Source organism: Saccostrea cucullata, unplaced genomic scaffold, assembly GCF_032062105.1.
Source record: "Saccostrea cucullata isolate Sc308-1 unplaced genomic scaffold, CSIRO_AGI_Scuc_v1 ctg898, whole genome shotgun sequence".
In the NCBI taxonomy this organism is placed as follows: Eukaryota; Metazoa; Mollusca; class Bivalvia; order Ostreida; family Ostreidae; genus Saccostrea; species Saccostrea cuccullata.
The window spans coordinates 564,179-586,104 of NW_026935768.1; the positions used below are offsets into that span (position 1 = coordinate 564,179).

At 31.8% G+C, this 21,926-nt stretch overlaps 1 protein-coding gene across 3 annotated transcripts in view; it reads right to left on the reverse strand.

Annotated features, from left to right (window-relative positions):
• Nucleotides 1-3,920: 3,920 nt before the first annotated feature.
• The window catches only part of LOC134243740 (forkhead box protein P1-like), a 60,392-nt gene continuing 42,386 nt past the window's right edge, over nucleotides 3,921-21,926 (reverse strand). For all 3 annotated transcript variants that reach the window (XM_062725981.1, XM_062725980.1, XM_062725982.1), the window contains 8 exons: nucleotides 16,359-16,448; nucleotides 14,187-14,526; nucleotides 13,313-13,389; nucleotides 12,779-12,880; nucleotides 10,880-11,001; nucleotides 10,590-10,674; nucleotides 10,341-10,480; nucleotides 3,921-6,992 (listed from right to left, as the gene is read on the reverse strand). In XM_062725981.1, the coding sequence (XP_062581965.1) occupies nucleotides 6,644-6,992; nucleotides 10,341-10,480; nucleotides 10,590-10,674; nucleotides 10,880-11,001; nucleotides 12,779-12,880; nucleotides 13,313-13,389; nucleotides 14,187-14,526; nucleotides 16,359-16,448 (1,305 nt within the window). In that variant the 3' untranslated portion in view covers nucleotides 3,921-6,643. The remainder of the gene's footprint in view (nucleotides 6,993-10,340; nucleotides 10,481-10,589; nucleotides 10,675-10,879; nucleotides 11,002-12,778; nucleotides 12,881-13,312; nucleotides 13,390-14,186; nucleotides 14,527-16,358; nucleotides 16,449-21,926) is intronic.

Below are 21,926 nucleotides of genomic sequence, written 5' to 3' on the forward strand. Positions count from 1 at the left end.
TGTTTCCTCTACGTCAGTTGTCTACTTTGTAGGCCTAAGTATTAACTAATAGGAAGTCTTTCGTTATGAGGAATAATAACTTTCATAGAATAATGATCGGTAATCATTTTCGACGTTGAAATAAAGAAATGACATGTTTTTATTCAACGTAGTAAAAAAGACAAAAGTGATATCACTAGTAAAATCTGCATACCTTGCAGTGAAGAAAAACAACCCATTAGAAATCCTCGTAGATTTTATTAGGAAAATATATTTTTTGATTAAAAATTTTAAAAGAAACAAAAATCAATAAGCGTGCAGGTCAAAATGCTCACCTGCACCTGAGCTTAATTTAAACACGTGTATGGACATACATGTATTCCTGATGGAGATGATTCGTCTTTAATTATGATAAATTCTAAACATTAGTCTACTACAATCAACACCATACACGTAGAAATATTTTAAATATTCTAAAGAGAGAGGGAGATAGAGAAATAAAAAATTGTATTAACCGGTTAAGCAAACATAATGAAAGTTTTTGTCTTTAATTTTGACAGGTAAGATTCTTGCACAATTCGGATGCATAAAACAAATGTATCTTGAAAACCTAAGGGTAATATTAATTGAATGCATTTTGAATAAAAGTAATTACCTTATGATTTAAATACTTCAGGTATTTTTTAACAATACATTTTGAATTAACTAGTAATATCTAGGGTATTTTGTGAACAAAAGTTGCGATGCAAGCAATTTTTACCTAAACTGGTTTAATGCCGCTTAAAAAGTTCACTTTGAGATGCCTATCGGAGAAAAAAAAAGAGAAAGAAATATGAAGAAAACAAACACTAATCTAGCTTAAAGTCAGTTGAAACAATACAAATTGGGAGCAGGGCAAACACGAGCTTAAATTCTAAATACATCAGCGGAGGTATAGGTACCTATCCATTGCCGATCGGTCAGACCAGCCTTGTGCTTCTTGTCATATTCATGAAAACAGAAAAATTCTTAGAAATTCAGTTTGTTAGTCTGTAAATAATGGCCTTACAATAAGGATAAAAAAAAACTCAATCTGCATTTGACTCAGTCCCAGATTGTACGAATGCAGACAAAGTTATCAAATCGTCCATAGAACTTGCAAAATGATGACGAGAAACGCTTGTTTGTGAAGAGCTTGCGTCGTTTCAGGAATTTTGCATTCGTACAGCTCTTGCGTATCGAATCAACTGGGAGTCTGGATGCCGAATTTGTTTAAATGTACAGTCAGAATGTTTTTGACAAAGTATGTGCAAATGACCAATGACAGTGTAAGTAAATAAATGCGTTTCATTTTTTCGTTGGAAAAGGAGATGACTAACACACTTTAAGACATCAAAAATCCTTAACGTTGATTAATCTTGGGGGTTGGCGTTTTAAAGCATTTAGAAGTCGTAGCTTTTGATGTTATTGATTTTGGTAAAATTTGGTGATTTCAAATTTTCTAAAGGTTCCTTGGAATTTTTTAGCATTGACGTCTGATTTACTCTACATTTCACAGTGTTGTATATATTTAGTACTCCTGAAGTTTCTCCCTCACTATTGTAAAGACATACACAACGTAGCTTGAAATTTTTTGTCTTTTTCCATGGAATTGAAGAGTTCCAATTCTTGAAGGAACTGTGTGCTATATTTTAAAGTTTATATATGGTGTTGTACCCTTCTTCTAAGACATTTTTCATAAAAGAAACATCAAGAAAATATATTTAGTATTTTTTATGTATTTTTCTTTGAATCATCCAATAATTTTCATAAATTGATATCTTTCAAAAAAAACCCTGGTAATGCATGCTGAACATTTGTTGACTCCATAATCTTAATTTAGGAATATCTTGAAAAATTATCAGTAGGTAAGGTACGTGCGTATGTCCTTAATATTCTACGTAGTGAGAAGTAAAGAAAAGGGTAAGAGGATAGAACATTTATTGGAACCCGCTACATTTCTTAATAAGGATTTTGTGAAGTTTAGAAACTCCAGTAAAGGTATGGTTTTTAAATTATTGTGATTTTAGGTAAAATTGAAAATATTAAAAACAACTGACATATGATTTTGAAAAATTTCTTCCTTGGAAAGGAAGCTTTTGGTATAAGTGGAATTATCCTTTGCAGAAATAAACCCCAGTTCCTCTAAAATAAAAAAAAAATAGCCTTAAAGCAAAGACAATGTTGTCACTTGCTTTGTCAGTTGAGACCAGTACATACTGATCTCATACTTTTTCACTTTTGAATTATTGAAGAAAAAATGTCCTAAAAACCAAAATGAATTTGAATTATTCTATGTATATTGGATTCCGAAACTTCATTAAAATCCTTACAAAGAAAGATGCATAGTGTGTTCCACTAACTGTTCAACCAAACCTCTTTCTTTACTTCAAGAGTACTGTGCAAAAATATATTCAAGAAGTGGTGTAAATCAGATGCGGATGCTTAAAATTCCAACGAACTTTTGGAAAATTTGAAATCACAAGACTTTACCAAAATCAATATCTTAAAAACGTGCGACTTTACAACTTTATGCACAACCATTCCCCACGATAAATGAAGTCTAAGCTTATTGACAGCTGCCCTTTCAACTCGTAAATTTACTTGTCATTAGTATCATATCGTTATTAGCAGACCTATTTTTGTATTTATATGAAGCAAAATTTGTCCAAAATCTTAAATATGAAAAGAAGAAAACACTTGTGGTGGCATTCAACTCCTCATTTAGACATATCGACGTTTTGTTAATTAACAATGTTTATGTCCATTCTTCTGTCGATACTTTATATTCTTGTGAGTAAGAGATAAAAGATATCAGAGTTGATATTATAGACAGTAACACTAATATGATGTATACTTTTTACAAGAGATGTTCAACTTCCAGGTATGTACCGGTATTTTTTTTGTAATATTGATTCACCATCATAATTTCTCTCTCCTTCTCTGGATCAAAATGATTTTTATCTCCTGATAATTTTTAGCTCTACTGGTCAGAGACCAGAAGAGCTTATGTGATAGTATATCTAGCTGTCTGTCTGTCTGTAAACAATTTTTCAAAATGCTACTCCTCCTACAGTTTTGGTTTTATTTCAATATAACTTGGCACACAAGTAGACTACATTAAGATACATAATTCTGTGTATCGGTTTTTGATTTCGATGAACGGTGTTTCCGTGGTTACTAAAAATAGAAATTTCTGTGAAATTCTTTCAAAATGCTACTCCTCCTACAGTTTTGGTCTGATTTCACTATAATTTGGCACACAAGTAAACTACACTAAGATACATAATTCTTTATATCAGTTTTCGATTTTGATGAACGGTGTTGCCGTGGTTACTAAAAATAGAAATTTCTGTGGAATTCTTTCAAAATACTTTTCCTACAGTTTTGGTGTGATTTCAATATAGCTTGGCACACAAGTAGACAACACTAAGATACAAAATTCTGTGTATGGGTTTCTGATTTCAATGAACGGTGTTTCCGTGGTTACTGAAAATAGAAATTTCTGTGGAATTCTTTCGAAATGCTACTCCTCCTACAGTTTTAGTCTGATTTCAATATAACATGTCACACAAGTAGACTACGTACACTAAGATAAATATGCAATTCTGTACATCGTTTTTTATCGATGAACATTATTGCCTTGGTTACTAAAAATAGAAATTTATGTAAAATACTCTTAAAATGCTACTCCAAATACAGTTTTAGTCTGATTATAATATAATTTGGCATGCAAGTAGACCACACTAAGAACATAAAGAGACTTAATCAAGGATCATTATTCTATTTATTGCTGTTGTAAAGTTTCAATTCCCAACTTATGTACTTTTCTCTTCCTTTGCTATAAGTACAAACCAGTAGAGCTTCAGTCTCGACAGAGACTTCTGGTTGTTCTTGTAATAATTAAAACATAACAAGACACATTCCAGCATACTGTAAATTTTATTTCTGACTGACATGAGAGGGATGCAGAGCATACATATAACAAGTGTGTGATGAGATACACCGGTCTTAACAAACCTATTTGTAACAACCAATGTGATTGGTCCTGTCACACAGTGACGTCATAATGAAAAGAATTGATTGAAAATGATTTCTTCTTTAATTTTCATTTCCTGAGATGAAAACATAGTGATGGTAAAAAAAGCAAAGATCTCAATGCACTTTTCACTAAAAGAAAGAAAATAGGCTGCAATAAATAACAAAGGGGAAATGACTAGACATAATGAAAAAAAGATGAAAGAATGAGGTAATATTAGTCAAATGAAATTTTAATCTTTCAAGTTGTGACTTCAAATATCTCTTTAAAGATCAAACATGCACAAGAATTAGGTATCATCAACCCTCTGTTTACAAAGATAATTTTTTTCTTTAAACTGATAATTTTCCCAATAGAAAAAACTATTTATAATAATAAACATGCACTTTCAGTATACTTTTTAGGACAAAATATCTATAAATGTGGCTTTTCAAGTCAAGAATTTCATAAAACAAAAAGGTAATTTTTTTCTTCCCAAAATGAGAGTTATTACTCCTATCAGAGGGTAAATGAACCTTTAAGTTAAAAAAAAATTACATTTACTCAATGGTGTGAATGAAAAACATTGTTGACAACCCTGATTTTTTGTCTTATTGAATGAGCAACAGGTGATGAACAGAAGCAATGGGTCTCCTTCCTTAAAAATACAACATCAATAGTCACAATGAATCCAGGAAGGCAAACAATGGAGAAAAAAGAAAAACTCAAACTGAATGATAGCGCTGGATTTAGAACAGTGCATTATAAAATAAACAGTATCAGCAGCAACAGTTAACAAGATTTAACAACAAAGAAAAGCCAGAATCTACTAACTCTCCTCAAAGTCAGAAAAAATTCTAATTAGGATCTAAATTTGTATTCTACTGCCCTCTTCTTTTTTAGGTGATGAAAATAATAGCTAAGACAGAATTTTGATTTAACTATAAATGTTCCACTAAAGCAATGGATATCTATATACATCATACTTAGGCATTCGATCAAATACAAGCAGTTCCCTGATTACAACATTTTATTTGGTCTTACTAAAAAAAAATGGACAGTGAAATATATGGGAGTTAAAAACTTTGAATGATTCTGGGTTTCTGGCCCCAATAAGAGAAGATCAATCCAAGCCGATGACAACATCTATACACCAAATATCTAGATCGATATACAAAGAAAAAGAGGATGAAAAATGTTTGAAACAGACGTGAGATCTTTTTTCATTTATACCAATGTTTTTTGTTTTTTTTCTGTGATTGGTAACTTGACTCTTTTTATTTGAAATGTTATTTATTTGAACCAAATAAAAATCAATGATTTTTTTAAAGAAAATATTTTTTAATATGTCTTTGAAGATAAACTTCAAAAGCAGTCAAAAACATTGATGTGCCTATGAAGACTTCGACTATGATCAACAATGAACACAAGTTGTATGTACAAAAAATACTGGTTCATTTGACAACAACAGGAATTTCACTGATTTGTCAATCACAAAGAATGCCATTTCTATTTATAGGGTAAATTTAAATATAAATACATATCTTAACATACCTAGAAATCAATATACTGTTTGGCAACAGTTGTGTACTGACAATATTATGCCCTTGATCACACTCTATATTTATTATAAATATGTGTAATGTTGAAAGAAGGAGTCAGAATGTTTAAGTTTAGAGCAGAATCGATGCTTATCATTTGAATACATATCAAAGAAATTTACACATCTGTTTTAGTTCATTTCCTGAATACAATTAATGGAGAGGTGAATTATCATTGTAACACAGGTTTCCTATTCTTTGGTATTACATATCAATTCATTTTCTATACAATAAAATAAATCTAAATATCCCTCCATAATAATATGATAAATCTTTCTAGTACTATTAAAAAAAATTAAATGTTCTAAAATAAGTGTACTTTTTTTTAAATTATGAAAGAGTACAAAAAAAATTAATTAAAAAAACTTTGAATTTAGCTTCATTTAATTTTCCCTCATAAAAGCTGTTTAATACAGAAATAAGTGAATAGAAATTTTCGATCCATGAAAAACTATTCAAGTTGCTCCTCTGGGTAAAAACATTAATTATTGCAGAAGAGGGCGACTTCTATTGCACACAACTACATTTAACAGATACAAAAATATATATATGTACACTGCAAAAAAGTAAGCAAAATTTACCATAGCAGAACATCTATTTATTTGGTACATTTCTGTATTCAAAGATGGATTAAAATTCAAAATACAGATATCTTAAAATATTTAATAGGAAAATCTGGTTCTTATTTTAAATCAACTTATAAGAAAAAAATCCAAACACTACAAAGTTTTTTAAGTATTCTAAAACCTGAAGCAAAAACACAACAAAAACTGAATATATAACACTAAAAAAAGCTAACAGGCAACAGTAGCACTTGAATATGTATCGTAATAAGAACTGAACATTGTAAAACATGGACATTGTTTGATTGGCCACAAAAATAATGACTCAGTGACTCAAGGGTCCACTGACAGGTCTAAAAATTAAATCATAAATAATAGGTTCAGTTTGACTAAACCTTAATACAATAAAGTCAGTAATCAGAAAAAAGTGTAAAACATTAAAATACATCCATTCTCTTTCACATTCAGGATCCAAGGGATTCAGACATGTTTGTCATTACAGCTTCCTGTGAAGTCTGCACTGAATGTGTGTCCTGATTGGGTGAAATTCGTCCAATGGGTGATCTGGACTTTGGAGACCTTGAAACTGGGGACAGATCTAAACCCTGTTCACAACCTGTATCCTTGCCCACTTGGTTGTCCAAGGAAACCTCACTGTCATACTGGGTTCTAGGGGACAGATCTAGGGCTTTTTTGGAGGAGTTGCCTGACTGGACAACAACAGAAAGGGGACTGCCAACTGATGAATGGCCATTCTCAAGGAATGCATCATCTTGTTCCAAGCTTTCTTCTTTGACGTCCATGAAGCCATTTCTGTAAAAGTTAAGACAATGTATAGAAAATTTGCAACTTAATGAATTTCAAATAATTTACTTCATTAATTAAGAAAAGAATCAAATTATTTGACTATTATTTATGGGCAGTAGACTTTTAACTAAGATACTTTAGGAGAAAAACCAAGGAAATAAATTCACAATTAAAATGACATACAAGAGATTTTTTTTCAATATAGCATAATAGGTTACATAATTTTTTTTATGGAACATACCGGTATGTTAATTGTCAAAGCTAAACAAATTTCCTTCTGTATCAATTTTGGTCTTTTTTATGCTAAAAAGGTGCTTACATTAAAACCAGGCAGACCATAAATATATAAATACTAAATGTGTTGTGTGCACTTTTAAACTCCCATTCCAATTTTGACATCAGATAAATATTAATAACCAAAAAAAACAAAACTATAAAATATCATGTGCTTTTTAACACATGTGAAAATATTCATAAATGCATACTCTTAAATATCAATCCATATCATCAACTGCAAGTATTTCAGAAAAAAGAAATCATAAAATTCCTTTCTTTTTTGGTTTCAGGTACGTAAATTTTCATTTTACAGATGGTTAAACAAACTAGAAATTAAATTTTTTAATGCAATTTTTTGGTTTGTGTGTGTTTTCGTGAAACATAGTTAGCATGAATTTTCTTGTAAAAAATCTTTTTTTTTATAATTAAAAAAAAACCTAATTAAAAAATTGTTATCATTTGTGGTAAAAATTCTAAATTTTCTCACAATGCATTCATTTGGTGATAATATGAGCACTTTAGCTATGCCTAATTTAAGCTATCCTTTAAAAAAATCTCTGTCCTAATAAAATCTTTCTCTTTTTTGTAAAAAACGAACTTTAAAATTTAGAGTATTATTTCTTTTTATTGTGGTATCCTCTGGAGGTGTGGTATCTTGCGACAGGAAGGGCCATCGGCCACGGGAAGTTAAACCCTGTCACCACAAACAAGGTCTTATCTTCATGTTAAGGTGAACTTTGAATCTCTTACTCATCTTTAAAACCATGACTGTCAACTCTTCACAAGCTACGCTATTTTTGTGTGTTGTAAACAAACAATAGCGTCCATTAAAATGTCATTATTTGCATGTTTATACCTTTTTTCCAATTCATCATTGTGCTTTTTTAACAAGTATGCATAATGAATGAGTTTCCTGGTTTAATGTGTCAATGGTATTGAGCGACAAATAAATTTCGTGGGACGTGCAGTAAATAGCGCTAGCTTCATTTTTATTTCTTTTGGCTTCTTTTTTTTTAATTAAATAAGATCCAAAAATGACATAACTTGATGTATCACCTTGGCCTGCTAAAGTGCTATGCCTTGGTACTTTAACAGTTGGTGTGAACTGTATACAATCAAATTTTTTTTAAATACAAGGAAATAGAATATGCACAATATTCCATAAAACCTATCAATTGAAAGTTTTTTTTTTAACAATTGCAGTTGAGAAGAAGAATTTTCAATAGCAGGTGTGCAAGTAATTCATATGCATTTTTTTTCCTTCAAAATCTATTTTCATAAATTCATGCAAATACATAAAAATGATTTATAAATCCTATCAAACAGTTTAAATATTAATTCTTCTTAAATGTCTACTGCATGAATTTTTCCTCCTGAATTTAAAAAAAAAAGACAAATAAATAGGAACAAAAGAGCAATCAGGGGAAAGACAAACGACGAGTGCATTTTGGCACTGGGTTAGTTATGGTGAATCATTCATGTATCTGCAGCCTGGTACGGTTTATGTAAAACAAGATGTTCAAACTGCATTTAAAGTCCGCTTGTCCTCTGAAGGAACAAACAAAAACTCGGCAGCCTAGATTGCTGGTCATGTTTTATGCATATGGCTACATCACGATAGATGGATTGTCACAAAAAGAAAACAAGATGACTGACTTCAGGAAACAACTCATCAACACAGACTGTGATGCACTGACGGGAATCGTAAAAGCCAGGCTCGACACCGTCAGCTGTCTGATATTGACCTAGTGACCCAGCCCTGTCAGTTACGGCAAATTATCTACACTTTATTTCGGGATCAGTAATGCATGTATGTTTTCTCATTTGAAATTAAATTTCAGGATTCAATTCGATAAAATGATAGATCACTTGTCATTAATGGTCAAAGGGCGTATCTTTCACACAATTTATGTAAACAGCATCAAATTAACTAATTATCTCCAAATGTCCTGACATCTGTTTTTATGACTTTAAATGATTTATAAAAGAGATCATCTGTCTTCTTCTGACCAATAAGAAACAATATTTCTATCTAGAATGCAAATTTAATGATTATGGTTAATAAAACAGTGTAATTGACCCAGAAAATAATATTTTTTTGTTTGTGAAACAGGTAACAGGTGTAAATGTTTCAAAAAGCCTTATCAAACTTTTGTCGTCTAGTTTCCCAAAATTGTCAAAAATTAAGCATGCATGTTGAAATCAATCAGCCCCCTACTTCAAATTAAAATTCAGTTAAATTTAAGCAAAGGAATATCATTACTAACAGTCTAATAAAACTTTCCTGATTTCTCTTTATATGTTTAGAATACTGACGGAAATAGCAAACTCGTTTAAATGATTGTAATTTAAGAAGCCGAGAATTTTAAATATCTTAATGAAGCAATTGAACACATAAATACTGACTATTACTTATATTAAGTATATCCATTATTATATTAATTAAAGCCCAATTTCCTGATGGTAAATAAATGAACATTTATCATGGTTTATTGAAAATACCATTTCCTCCAGAGGAAAAATAATCAGAACCTTTCAAATTAAGGAAATCTTATCTATTAAGGAAAGGTTAATTTTGGGAGAAAAAATAACAGAGCAAATAAATAATGTCATAAAATTTAACAACTTGTATTAAACTTTACACTCAGAAATGCACACAACACATAAAGGAAAAAAGAATTTTTTTCCCTCTCAAGTTCCTTCTAATAAAAATAAACAGGAATTCGCAAGGCCATCTTAAAAAAAAATCATTTGCTTGCCCTCTCCAGACTTAGGATAAAAATATTTGGTCAGTGGCTTTGGAGGGGAATTTTTTTAATTAAAAAAAAAACAAAAAAACTTGCAAATATGATATTAAAATAGTTATCAATGGGATGAAAAAAGCCTTTAAAAAAAATTATTTTCTGGAGCTTAAAAAAATTTCGAGTCGAGGCATTTTAAGTCAGTGGGTCGAGAGAAAACCCACAAATTTTTTTTTGAAGATGGCCTAATCTACATAATAACTCATTCTATGCATTGGTCAAAAGAAAAAGGGCAAATAATATTTGACTTTGGATCTAGATGTTTGTGTTGACGTACCGTGAAGGGGAGTCCAGTTTACGGAGGTTATCTGAGCTATCGTTCCTGCTGGACTTCATTGACAAATCTTCCACACCGTCCATGGAAACAGAACCATTACTATAATGTTGATTTAATATGGTGGCCTGCTCAATTGCAGCCTACAAAGAAAAAAATTTCAATTACCAAAATTTTCTTTCTATGTGTGTGTAGGGGGTGGGGTGGGGTATAGAATATAAAGGATTCATTTCCTCAAAAATATAAACTTACTCGTAGGCTGGCATTAAATGTCTCTCCAAAAATTACTGGATCGGTGTTCATTGAGGGACTTTTAACATCTTTAATGGGCATATTTCTGTAAGGCAAATGCAACATATATATCTTCTAAACACAAAGAATAATAAAAAATCAACAAATTACATTAAGAATTTCCAAAACTTTTTTTAACTTTTAGCCTGAACCTTTAATATTCCACTTATTATATTTTCCAGAGAGCATTGTCAATTCTTAGCTGCTATGAAGTACGTACAAATGAAATTTTAAACTGATATAACACTTACCCTCCCAGCTTCTGAGGCCTCCTTTTGTAAAACTCCACTTCATCGACTGTCCACACGGCTCCCTTGACATTCTCCACCCTCATGAAGCATTTGTGGAGACTTAGATTGTGCCTCACTGCATTCTATAAAACAAATATTTCACATATAGGAAAAGATATATTTTTTTCAACAATTCATGAGCCACTGGTTTCTTTTGATTCTATCAGTGAAAAAAAAAAAAATACTGCCTTTTTCCCACGAAAAAAAAATCCTACAATTCAGGCAAAAAATTTACAACTCTGTTTTGTTTTATTATTTTTTTTAATATGCTTTCATAAAATACATGTATATTGTTATTTTGTAAAAAGATCCAACAGTCTAAGGTTGTTATTTCAACATAGTTATGATAAACCTGATTATTTTTCACAAAGTAACATATCATGTGTCTGCGAAAACAAATTTTATCCAATAAATAAATTACGATTTTTCAAAATTTTTAGAGGTTGTCATATTCTATTATTCATGACTGTGCTTTTTATAAACATTTCTATCAAACCTTACCCTGCATGACAACATAACATAAAAAATATTCTAATTTAATTTTCTCACGTGACTTAATTGAGAAAAGGAAAAAAAAAACACACAAAAAAACTAAAGATATTTCTAGAAGAAAACTGGCCTTTTATTCGTGTATATATTTTCATTAAATTTCTCAAATGAAAAGTTAATGAATTTTTGTGCAAGATAAGAAATCAAAGTTATCGCTAACTGAATTAAAAACACAGTGCCTTGATAAATTGTAGACTCGACAAATTGCTTGATCAATGGATCAGCAAATGCATGTCTCTGTCTATCATAAAATTAGACAATTAAACATGAAAGGTCATGTGACAAGTAGATTCAGGTAACATAAATCATTCGACAGAAAGTTAATTAGACTCATTATTGGAACAATAAACAAAGATATTTCCAGCCAAAAAAAGGGAAGGCTTCAATATTAAGACAGTTTTTAAATTCATTTCTTTTGAATCATAATTATAAAAGAATCAAATAGATATTTTAACATAATTATACATAAAGAAAATCTTATCATTTAAATTTTCATTTTTTTTTTTTCTTTGCATGATTATGTAAAAAGTAAAAATTGCATAAGCCGAAGGCAGTCCCATCAATTATATAACCCTGGAAATATTTTATTCTTATCCACAGTGTGTGTATTTTTAATCTCTGCAGACATGAAATATGATAAGATGTTGTCACAAGTTTTATGTACTATTTGTAAAACCTAATCATTTTTAATTCAGAAGTGGTTTATTTTATCAGCGATTTATTATGCATAAATACAGCAGGAAATAGAATTGAATATGTAAACAGATTGTTTATAATTTCATCATACATCCCTTTTTTTAAGTGTATCAATGTTAACTCTGTCATATGAAAGAGTTTTCTTTCCATTTGACATCAGTGTACCTTTCAGTTCATGTGTAAAAAAAGAAATGGCATAATTTTTTAAAAATAAATATCTGCACCTGTTCCCTTAAAGATTCAAATTATCATTGACATGTCATCCTTTATTTGAAAGATAATCATACAGTAAAACTTGTTTAGTTCGGATATTGCGAGTTCACAGAAAAAGCGAAGTTATCTTGGATTCCCAACTATACAAATCTAACAAATTCCTTATACGGATATGACGAATAACGCATATAGCGAAGTAATTTCACAGGTCCCAGCTATTTATATAACATAAAAATTGAAAGTTTAATTCTTCTCTTTGAAGGGCTTTGAGTTTTTTTTTAAATACAAAATTAGAAAAAAAATTGCTTTAGGAGAAATATACAGTACTGTCAAATCAATGCATAGATTTGTTTCTCTTTCAAAAACTGTTTAGTTTCTCTGCTAAATATCAGCCTCTGTTACCTTCCAAGTTGCTTCATTTCGTCTAAAGTATGCAAATGTGTTCTGGAACCACTGGTAAATTTCATTCAATGTCAGCTGCTTATGAGGAGACTCAATAATTGCCTGAAAAAAAGATGTTTCTGTGAGACACTGATCCCCTCAAATGACAGTTATGGTCATTTAGTTCAAAATTCTTAAATACAAGTCAAATTCTTAGGACAATGTAGGTCAAACTCAAAGGTCAAGCTAAAAAATGCTGGTACCAAAACATTAAAATTTCAAAAGCAAATTGATAATAATATATTAATTTCAATTTTTTTTTTTACAACACACTTGCAATTTTTTTTTCAAATGTTATCTCAAAATTCCAGCTTTTAGTTCATTTGTTTATTCTATAATTCAAACTAAGCAACAAATATTTTAAGTGGGTTTGAAAAATGACTTTGCAATAATGCGAGAAATTGAGTGATCATTTGGCACTTGTTCGTCTCATACTACAATTACAATACTCATTGTCTTATGAATGGATTACAAGCTCTGGAATCTTAGACTTACCTGGCGAATTAATGAAGCGTAGGTGAATGGAGGGCGCACATCTGTGCTCTTGTAGAAATCACGATTTCTTTGGATTTCTAAAAATGACATACATACTATATTAATAATTAATGTACACAGTGATTTTTATGGGGAAAAAAGTTATAATGGTAAGAATTAACCTATAGATGTCCATAGTTGAATAAAAAAAATTTTTTTAGAAAAAAATATAGAAAAAAATATATATACCCAGTATATAAAATATTTTTAAAGAAGTGGTTAAGAGGGATTCAATTTCATTAATGAAGATATAATGATATATGTAAAGTCATTTTAAATTTCAGATTTTTATGGAAAACATGAAGTTACCATATATCCGTTTTTTTTATCGAGAACATCTATTTTTCGCATTTTTTGCGATCATTTTTCATTCGCAAAATATAAAACACGTAGAAATTATTTCAGCTATAAAGTGACATAAAAACATCATCACTTTAAACAAAAAAAATTCTTCAGTCGTAAAAAATAATTTACGCAAAATAAAAACTATACTAATCTACCTCTTTTTCGCAAAATTTCCAACACACGAAAAAACCCCCCAGATATACGGTATAGGACTTTAGGTCCCTTCATAACATAAAAAGTTACAACAATTTTCTATTATGGACTTTTCTGTAACTCTGAATTTTAACTTTTCAAGGAAGACATGAAGTCATAGGTCTCTTCATACCACAAAAAGTTACAACGATTTCCTATTATGGACATTTTTGTAACTCTGAATTTTAACTTTTCATGGAAGGCATGAAGTCATAGGTCTCTTCATACCATAAAAAGCTACAATAATTTCCTAGTATGTCTATTTCTGTAATATTGTGAAAGCTACAATTGTATATACCCTCTGATGTCCCAGCTGAGATCGGGAGGTTACATTTGTCTGAAACACGTCTTCTCATTGGTCCACTGCCTGTGGGGGTCGATGGCTGGGAGTGGGACTGTGGGGTGGGAGGCTTGGAGAGTGACGTCACCATTGAGGGGGGGATCCCCAGGGAGAGGGACATAGGGTGTGTCACCATGGGAACGGGGGTGGGAGGGGCTGAGACAGAAGAGACTGAAGCTTGCTTCATCGGGGAGGATAGAGCTGCCACGGGCCGTGGGGGGCTGGGGGCAGCTACTGGAGGTGTGACTGTCGCCATGGAGATAGGTACAGGGGTGGAAACTTTGGGATGAAACGTCTTCTGCAAAAAATAACGCCAAGTATTAGCATGACTTGTTACTCATTAAGTTGTTGCAAAATAAGAATATGATGTTTTTAGATTTATTGTAATTAACTATTGTAAATACCAGTTTGTTTTTTATTGCTTCAAGTTGGTATTTACTGCTTCTCGTATCATTATATATTCTAAATATCAGATCTTTATTTATAGCTAATAAACATAAAACTAGTTTGAATATGCGTGATAATTTAGCACATTGAAATTCACTGTTTGGAATAACAATGATTGATATTTATAGCTAAATGTTAGAAAAAATCTTTGATTTAATTCACACAATTAAGAATTTTTAATAACCTCTTTGATCAACATGATTAAACTCATATTTGATTGGCTTGTAAGAAGGCTTTAAAACTCAGTAATAATTTCAAAAAGTAAATATTTACAAAAAAAATGAATCCTTACATGTACAGTTTAGAACTTTATTAATATTGACAGCTAAATAATGATATATTCATAAAAATCCCCTTCTAATTTCATTTAATTCACACAGTAATGCTTATACATGTATATTGAAAATCCCATTCTAAACTTTTATTGTCCGTTTTGTGCTTATGATCATAGTTTATACAAAATACAGTTGAACTTCGTTATCTGGAACTCCAATATCTCGAATACCATGGATATGTGGAAGTGATATGGAAGTCCCAACCACACATTCTTTAAGTACTTAACCTTAGATATCTCGAATCCTCCGATATCTCGAAGCTTTTTCTCAGTCCCATCAGGTTTGAGATAACGAAGTTTGACTGTATGATAGATCTTCACATCATAAAATTTAACATTTATATCCACAAAATGTTATTATGGAATGCAGACTTGGTTTTCTTTCGTATCGGTACTTAGATTTTCGTTGTACACAGGTATTTATACCTGGCCCACCAGCTGACCTGACCTGACCTAGTTTCAGCCTCCACCCAGCCTCTGTCAGGTCAGGTCACCTTTTATGCCAGTCTCAGCTAGGTCCTTATCATCTTCATTTGGATCTCAGATTAGATAACTGCTAAATACTTAACTCTTCTAATTCTTATAAATGTGATAATGCAATAATTTGGTTTAAATATCATGGGTTTATAATTTGCTAAAAATTAAACTTAGTGTTTTGAAAATTTAATGTGAATTCCAAAGAGCGATATTTGGTAAGTGTCTCAATAGGCCCCTTAAAATGGATATCTTAATTTTACTTTATATATAGCTTTAATTTGTACAGCTATATATGCGACCTTCATTGGTCATTTTCATTTTGATCAAAATGTCGTTATTTTAGAAATATGACAGCATAAAAAGCACGTTTTCCCGCCATTTTAACATATTTTGTATAAAACTGCTTATTTTCAAACAGTTTTTCTTTCAGGAAATATAGAGCGCAGCCTAGAACACGATTTATATTTTTACCAAAGATGTATCTATTCAATACTAATATGTGACAGAAAAATTATGTATGTTCTACACTGCGCTCTATGTTTTCCATTAGAAAAAACATCAAGAAAAAGGCATATTTTTTGGCTTTCTTGTTAGAAAGCAAAAATAGCATTATTTCTCATGTAATTTACAGTTAGTGAGGTCATAAAAATGTGAAAAATATATTGGAAATATTTCTTATATAATCTCTTCTACAAAATAAAAATAAATAAAACATATCTGAATGTCATTCTAAAATGTTGATTTCTAGGGGGCCAAAATTGGTTCTTATCATATATACTCCTTTAATTGTCATTTACAGGTAGCTGTGAATTGCTGCTAAATACATAAGTGGATTCTGATGCTCTGTAAGGGGGATATGAGCTCATTGTCACCTGAGGGGATGGGAGTTCTGGCTTTGCCTTGGGCTGTTTCATATGAAGGTGCTGCATCATGCCCTGAAGAAGTTCCTTCTCTCTTGCCAGCTGTTGAAGATAAAAGTATATTTTTAATGCTTCTTCAATAATAAGTTACTTCCCTTTGCAATTACTCCACGTCAATTTCGTCCTTATTGTCTATTTTTTTTTATTTCTTTGCACTGCAATGCACTGTTTTATTTAATCATAAATCAAGAATATTCAAAGAATTTCTGCAAGCATAGATTTATATACATTCATTAATGGTAAACAAATTAAGGAAAAAAATGATACAGAAATGCTGAAGCCCATTAATATTTCATCTTGTCAATTAAGGATTCAAACAAGAGATTTGTCTCTCTTTTTACTCCTTTATACGTCAACATTAATGTTTTATGATCGATACTATAAACCGCTAAGACAGCTATAAACAAAGTCATGAATAAATTATCACATTTAATTAGACAAAATATGAAAGTAAGGATGATCATGGAAAAAAATAAATTGTGAAAATCAACTTTGAAATCTTTGATTGACTTCTGATTTGAGACTGAAAATAGAGGAAGAGGATGACTAAGGTAAAATCTATATAGACATTTCATCAAATCCCATCTGTCAGCAAATAAGATGGATGACAGTCAACTTCACACCTCAAAACCCTGTCAAAAACTCACAAGGCCCCAATTCATTAATAGGTTTGCTGATCAAGATAACAGAAGATTTAAATACGGAGTTACGACTCAATTTTTATATTAAGTGTTTTAGTTTATTTTTACTATGGATAAAGGGGCAGTTATTCCCTTTTTCATTAGATGCCATTGCAAACTATTAATATTTCATTTCATTACTCAATTTGTTACTACATTGTACTTAGATAATCTCTGGCAGAATTGAATGTATACTTGATTGAATTACACCTAATATATACAATAAAAATTATAAATTTTTAGAATTTAATCCTCTGGCATTTTCCCTTAAAATAATCTTGCTAAGAGTAATTATGTTCCCCAAACGAAGTTGGGGAACATATTGTTTTTACTCTGTTTCTTATTAAGGTCTTCCGTCTCCAACGGAAGACCTTCTTGTTTTCGTTCGGTTTCTTTTTCCCTATTATTATTATTATTCTTCCAACCGATTTTGTGCAAGCGATTTCTCAGAGATGGCTCGTCCGATTTCTACCAAACTTTCAGATCTGAAAGATATTCAATTGATCTTGATAGGTTTTTTTCCTTTTTGATTATCTCACTTCCGGTCGTGAGATATGGACGATTTTCTGATTTTCAGAGGGTCGGCTTGTCCGGGAAACTCCTCCGAAACGACTTAAGATATGGACTTGAGATTTTTAGGGAAAAAAGAGGAAGGTTTGGTGAGTTGTAATTGGGTCTCCAAATCTTTCTAGCGCAAAAGGCACCGAAGTTCGGTAGGGCCGAAAAAATGTCTCAGAAATATCTCACAAAATTTGACGCATTTTGTCTCATATCTTCACTCCTGTTCATAATTTGTTAAAACATATTGAAGACAAAATGTTCAATATCGCAAGACCTTTCATTTGATATAAAAAAAATAGGGCTGACCCTTCAAATTAGGGGCAAAGAGGGGCCAAAAGTCTTTTATCTATAACTCTCTAATGATCAATTCTTTGTTATACATTATTGATCAAAAGTATTCATCTTAACAATTAGATTATAACTATCTAAGTTGTTTGAAAATTGGCTTATCTGAATTCTAGATATTAATATTTGAAAATCTGAAGCGGGCCCCAGATGGCGGCTGTCTTTGTCAATTCCGCCATTTCGCAATTGGGGTTTATGGAGGCAGCTGAGCGTTTGATTAAACCATTCTGACATACGAAAGCATGAAATGTAAACAAAACTACGTGGACTTTCACGTAGTAGTACGTTGCAATTCAGTGTCGATCTTAACACTTAATTTCCGTTTCACTACTTAAGTGTAACTGGGCTAGATACGATATATGTAATGTGTACAAAGACTTTTAAACGTCGAAATAAAATAAAGGCAATAAGAACGTTTTATTTATTTTATTTCATTGCAGCTATCACACCAATTTAATAGATAAGTTCAAAGAAAATGCGCGAATATTTACTCCTGGCGTTTGGCGCAAATTATTAATAGTGACCCGCCTTTTATGATTCTTAGACAGGTGTACTGTTGCAAAAGTATACACACAAGTATATTTAGAGCAGTACTCCCAAAAGCTTTATGGTTTGCGCGTTGGGGATAAAACAGAAAAAGGCGACATGGGTTCAATCCTCTTTGCGACCAAAATTTTGAATCTTTTTCTGTGATATTCATGGCATAAGTAAAGGCCCCTATTTGCTGATTTAACGTATAATCAGTTTCTTGATTTGATAAAGAAGAAATTAAATATCTTTGAATGTCTTAGAACTTTCGCAAGCGTAGGTTCAACGTTTTCTTAAACACTAAAAAATATTCATTTCATTTTCTCATAAATAGGCTGCGCCGATAATACACATGGTGCCAATGTGCAAGTAAGGTCATCCCCATGATGGGGAATGGACCTGTAGAAAACCTTCTCTGGTTCTGCAGAGTCGAGTTTTTAGCAAATAAAATGTATGAAAATGCACGAATATTTACTCGTGGCGTTTGGCGCAAATTATTGATAGTGACCCGCCTTTTATGATTCTTAGACAGGTGTACTGTTGCAAAAGTATACACACAAGTATATTTAGAGCAGTACTCCCAAAAGCTTTATGGTTTGCGCGTTGGGGATAAAACAGAAAAAGGCGACATGGGTTCAATCCTCTTTGCGACCAAAATTTTGAATCACTTTTCAGCTCGATTATACGAGATTTTTTTTCCTGAATCGGACGGAAGACCTCTCGTTGCTAGCAACGAGATCGTTTCTAGTTATTATTATTATTATTCCACTTTTCATAGTACAGGTCATATCTCCGCTGTGCGTGGTTCAATTTGAACGATTTTTTCAGGGATGGTGCATCATGTTAATATCTCCAGGGGTGTCCCTCACTTTTTCGAAATTTACTTCCGTTTGCGTTTTTTTGGGGAAATTTGTATTTTTTAAATGGAATTTTGTCGCAAAAAATTCTCGTGAACAGTAACAGATATAAAACTGAAACTTACGGACGTGATAGAACATCGAATGTAGATGTGTTGATCGACCTTCATTTTTCGTCGTTCTGACTTCCGGTCGCAAACGGAAGTAGATTCTAAAAGTCTTATTTCTCAACTTTTTTGTTTTTCACTATTTTTCTTTGGAAATCACAGGGTTGATAGAGTATCTTTTAAGAACTCTAAATATATTTTCAACATTTTCATGCGTGCATTTGTTGCAAAGATATGACCGATCCAAACTTTGTCTCACTGTCGGGGGTTCGAATCCCGCTGGGGGCGTTGCAAAAATGTTTTCTATGTTTCTGTTTTTTTTCAGTTGTATATGACTTTTCTTTCTTGTTTATAATGTATGGAAGATTTTGTCGATTTTTAAAAGCTATATTTTGAGATATTTTGTGGAATAACTGTAATAATCACGATCTATGTTGAGAGACTGCTGTCAATGAAAGTAAACGATAAAAATACATTCTGAAATCTATTTCATGGCCTGACGGAGCAGAGATTTCTAACGAAAAGTCGGGCGGAAGACCTGCTTGTTGCCCTAGCAACAAGAACGCATCTAGTTATTAAGGTCTTCCGTCTCCAACGGAAGACCTTATTGTTTTCGTTCGGTTTCTTTTTCCCTATTATTATTATTATTATTATTATTTTTCTTACTGATTTTGTGCACGCGATTTCTCAAAAACGGCTGGACCGATTCTCACCAAATTTTCAGATCTGATAGATATTTATCTGAACCTTGTCGGAAATTTTTCGTAAGTACGTCGTCACTTCCGGTCTTGAGATATGGACGATTTATTGATTTTTAGAGGGTCAGCTTGTCCTGAGATCTCCTCCTAAACGACTTAAGATATCGACTTGAGATTTTCAGTGAAGGTAGAGGAAGGATAGTAGATGTGACATTTTGCATATAAAGCTTTCCAGGTAAGAAGGCATCGACGCTCGCCTGGGCTCGAAAATAGCATCATACTCATCTCGCAAAAATTGACACGTTTTCTTTTATATCTTTTTACCTGTTAATATTTTGTTAAGACATATATAATAAAAAATGTGCAATATAGTAAGACCTTTCATTTGATATCAAGTAAACGGGGTTAGTCCTTCAAATTAGGGGTATAGAGGGGCCAAAAGTCTCTCGTCTTTAACTTTTTTGTTTTTCAATATTTTCAAATGATATTAGTATATTTGATAGAAACTTTTCTTATTAGGCTGAATATATAATTCGTTTGTAAATTTATAAATTCAAACTCGAGATATTAACATTCAAAAATCTGAAGCGGGAACTAAATGGCGGCGATGTCTGTCAATTCCGACATTTCGCAATAGCGGTTAACAGAGGCAGCCGAACGTTTGCTTGAACGAAAGTAACATAAGGAGCAATGAAATGTGTAGGGATACTTGGATTGTCACGTCGTAGGTTCGTTGCAATTCTGTGTCAAACTACATTCATAATCCAAGGTTTTCTTACAAGTAAGTTCTTCAGTCTTTTTTAATTGGTTTTGGTTGTTTCTCAAAGTAGAAAAAAGAAAAGAATTAATGTGCAAATTAAGTACGCATTGATGATATTATCTAAATCAAAAGGATTTAATCAAAATAGAAAAGGCATGATTCCATGATGTTTTATCAAAGATCGTAGTCAAAGTCATATCTCATCTTATCGAAAAATTCGGACGGAAGACCTACTCGTTGCTCGCAACGAGATCGCATCTAGTTATTATTATTTTTCTTCACGGGAAAATTTTGTCCGCGAATGATCTTGTAAAGTACAAATCTGATTAAGGGGAAACCTTTTTAGGGTAAGTAGGCATGTTATGTAGATTTGCGGAACGAAGGTCATTTTGCGCGCACGTGCTTGCAAGAGCGCGCACGTGCAACACGTGAAATGACCAATATGCTTGAAATTGCCGTAACTTTTACATTTTTCGATGTAATGCTTTAATATTTAGATTATATAGACATATTATAAATGTAGATAAGATGACATTGTCAACATGCAATTTTGTGTGCACGTGCTTGCAAGAGCGCGCACGAGCAACACGTGAAATGACCGATTTAATTGATATAGGCGTAAATTTTTACCTTTTTAATGAAATGCTTTGAGACTCATAATATAAGGATATAGTAGTAGTATAGACAATATGACATGGTCAAAATAGCAAGATCTCACGCGCATGCACATGCGCTTCGCTCTGATTGGCTGAAACTAAAGTCTCAATATCTTTCTTGTTTTTTGATGAAATCCTTTGAAATTTTGTACATAGCCATACATTAGGATATCCTACAACATGATGTATAACAATTTTCATGAAAACACGTGCATGCACGTGCGCTGCACTCTGATTGGCTGAAACTTTAAATAGCTATAACTCCCTTGGTTTTCAATCAAACAGGATGGGATTTGGAACATAGATAGATATAATAGACTTCCACAAG